The 2,481-nt window shown below is 37.1% G+C and overlaps 1 protein-coding gene across 1 annotated transcript in view; it reads left to right on the top strand.

The window, feature by feature from the left end:
* The window catches only part of LOC107751035 (uncharacterized), a 9,648-nt gene that overhangs the window by 4,171 nt on the left and 2,996 nt on the right, over positions 1-2,481 (top strand). Inside the window, exon 4 of the mRNA XM_016566604.1 lies at positions 353-527. Within this exon, the coding sequence (XP_016422090.1) occupies positions 353-527 (175 nt within the window). The remainder of the gene's footprint in view (positions 1-352; positions 528-2,481) is intronic.

The following is a 2,481-nucleotide window of genomic DNA, read 5'->3' as shown; positions in this document are numbered from 1 at the left end:
TATTATTTTTATTATTATTATTATTGCTGTTGATTCTTGGCTCTGACAAATTTGCACTCTTGGTTAATTAAGTATAGCTTTTTACAGGGAAAACAACACTGTATGCACTCCCCATGAATGCAGTTCAAATGGCTTTTATACGGGGCCAAAGAGCAGGATTATTCTCAATGAATCTTACGTAATATGTCATGTGGCAGTGCCTTTGCCAGATCCTATATCAATGATAAGTGTTGTAATCTCTCATGAGGGCCAAACCAAACACTTTTCCCTCTTTAATCTTTGGAATAGGAAGCCGTGAGCACTCGGTGTGCAGTATGTTTGCACGTTTCAATGGCGTCCTCTTTTTGCTCAGGGTGTGACTTCACCACTCGCCCTGAAGAGACAGCAGAGCATCACACCCTGCATCACGGACAGAGAGCCGCTTCCAGACGTCTCCAGTGACAAAGACCCCTCGTCCCCGCACCTCAGCGACAAGGGCCTGAGCTCCCCGCTGGTCCGCTCCAGAGAAAACTCCTTCAGACACAGAGGTGGGCTCAGGCTTGGTAACCGCTTCGGTCATATTCTCATGGTGCTTTGGTAATACCTTTCACACAAATGTTCCCTCTGGAGCAGCGCTGTTCAATCAGAAGAACTAGCTGTTAACATTCCTATTCATGGCAATGTCATTAGACCAAAAAATAACCTCAGAAACTGTTTGGTCAACAACAAGAACAACAACAACAACAATAATAATAATAATAATAATAATAATAAAGTCATAATAATTATAATTATAATTAAAAGTTATAATAAGTCAATGTGTTATATCACTTAAGGCCTCTAGTGGTCAGCATCTGCAGTAGGTAGTTATGAAGCCACATCCTGATGATAATGGTATTTATCAAAGTATCACTGTCCATGTTCAAATCATCACTATCCATGTGTTTTTTTTTATCATCACTCGCCATTGTGTTTTTTTTTTTTTTATAAGAGCTCATAAATACTCCTTACATGTTGATAATTAAAGGACAACAATCTCCTGTGATGTCAGTCATTCCATGTTAAGACTCTCTCTCTCTCTCTCATAATCTGTTTAAGCATGTTTTTCTGCTTATTCTTTCTACTATGTGCAGTATTTAGGTCTCTCTTAAAATGGCGATTGCCGAAAGACTACAAATGAGTCACAGCAAAGCTTAATATTTCATTTAAAATGTGTGTGTGTGTGTGTGTGTATGTATATATATATATATATATATATATACAGTATATATATAGCTCTTCATGTTAAATATGTATCGGTAAATGCAGAAATTAACATTAACAAATTAACCAAATTTTAAAAAGTACTGTACATCTGAACTATTGCATTTAAATAAATAAATGTAAAGTGTTTCTATTTTTCAGTAAACAGTTCAAAGCTGCAATACTGTGTGCTTTATGTTATTCACAATGATGATGTCATCAGCCACTTCACTAAAATAGCTAACTATTAATTATAAACAATTTATTATATGTAAAAGCAATTTATAAAGATGTTTATTACAAAATAAACTATACGAAATAAAATAACACAAATAAATAAGTTGTTTATGAGTGTAGGGAAACTCAGTTAGGTCACTGCAGTGCAATAGGTGATCATGAGCTCTGTTGCTACAATTTTTGTCTCCATGGTAACAATGCACTATAATGCACCATAAGCTGGTTTGCCAACTGCCAATAAACAACACAAGAAAAAGAAGACATGCTTAAGCATATAGATTGAAGAGTAAATATTTAACTGAATGAAAGATACAGAATGTACTGCATGTTAGCTTTGCTTATTGTGCCCAAGAGCATTATCTCTTGAAGTTCAAACATAATGCTAATTAAAAACTATGCTTCTGTTGGTGTCAGCATACAGCCCATTGTGCTCATGGACCTTTCCCGATCCTGTCTCTCCCGCTTCCCTTCCTGTCAGCTAAAGGCAAAAAGCACCAAAAAAAAAAAAAAACTATGCTCCTAAGTTGTTTGAACTAATGTTTTGGGAAACACTAAACATGTAATGATGGAACTTATGACCCTAGTTGTCTAACGATGCTTTTTAGGAAATGCACCCTGATTGCTGAATCTGACCTTAGGATTATGGGTAGTTTTTCCGTTCCTACTCTCTGTTCCTTACTGAAAGGTTTATTTGGAATTCTCTTAGGTAACACTGTACGTGTCAGACTCTGTTCCTTGCTTTGTGTGTGTTTTGCTCCCCATGTGCCTTCCTTGCCTTTATTTGGTCCGTCCTGTTCCTGTCCCCATTTAGTTCTATTTGTTCCAGGTGTTCCTTGTTATTAGTTATCCTCCTCACCTGTCTGCCCCTCGTTATCTGCCTTTTTTGAGTTCTAGCCCGTTCTGTTCTCCCTCGTCCGGAATTGTATATGTCTACCCTTGCTATGTGTGTTTTCCTTGTTCACTGGATGTTATTAAAATCTATATATTTGAATTCCACTCCTCGTCTCCTCGCTCCTTCGTCTC

Source organism: Sinocyclocheilus rhinocerous, unplaced genomic scaffold, assembly GCF_001515625.1.
Source record: "Sinocyclocheilus rhinocerous isolate Xijiao unplaced genomic scaffold, SAMN03320098_v1.1 scaffold11717, whole genome shotgun sequence".
Classification (NCBI taxonomy): Eukaryota; Metazoa; Chordata; class Actinopteri; order Cypriniformes; family Cyprinidae; genus Sinocyclocheilus; species Sinocyclocheilus rhinocerous.
The sequence above is the reverse complement of the archived record's forward strand: the minus strand, read 5'-3'. Positions and strand labels throughout refer to the sequence as shown.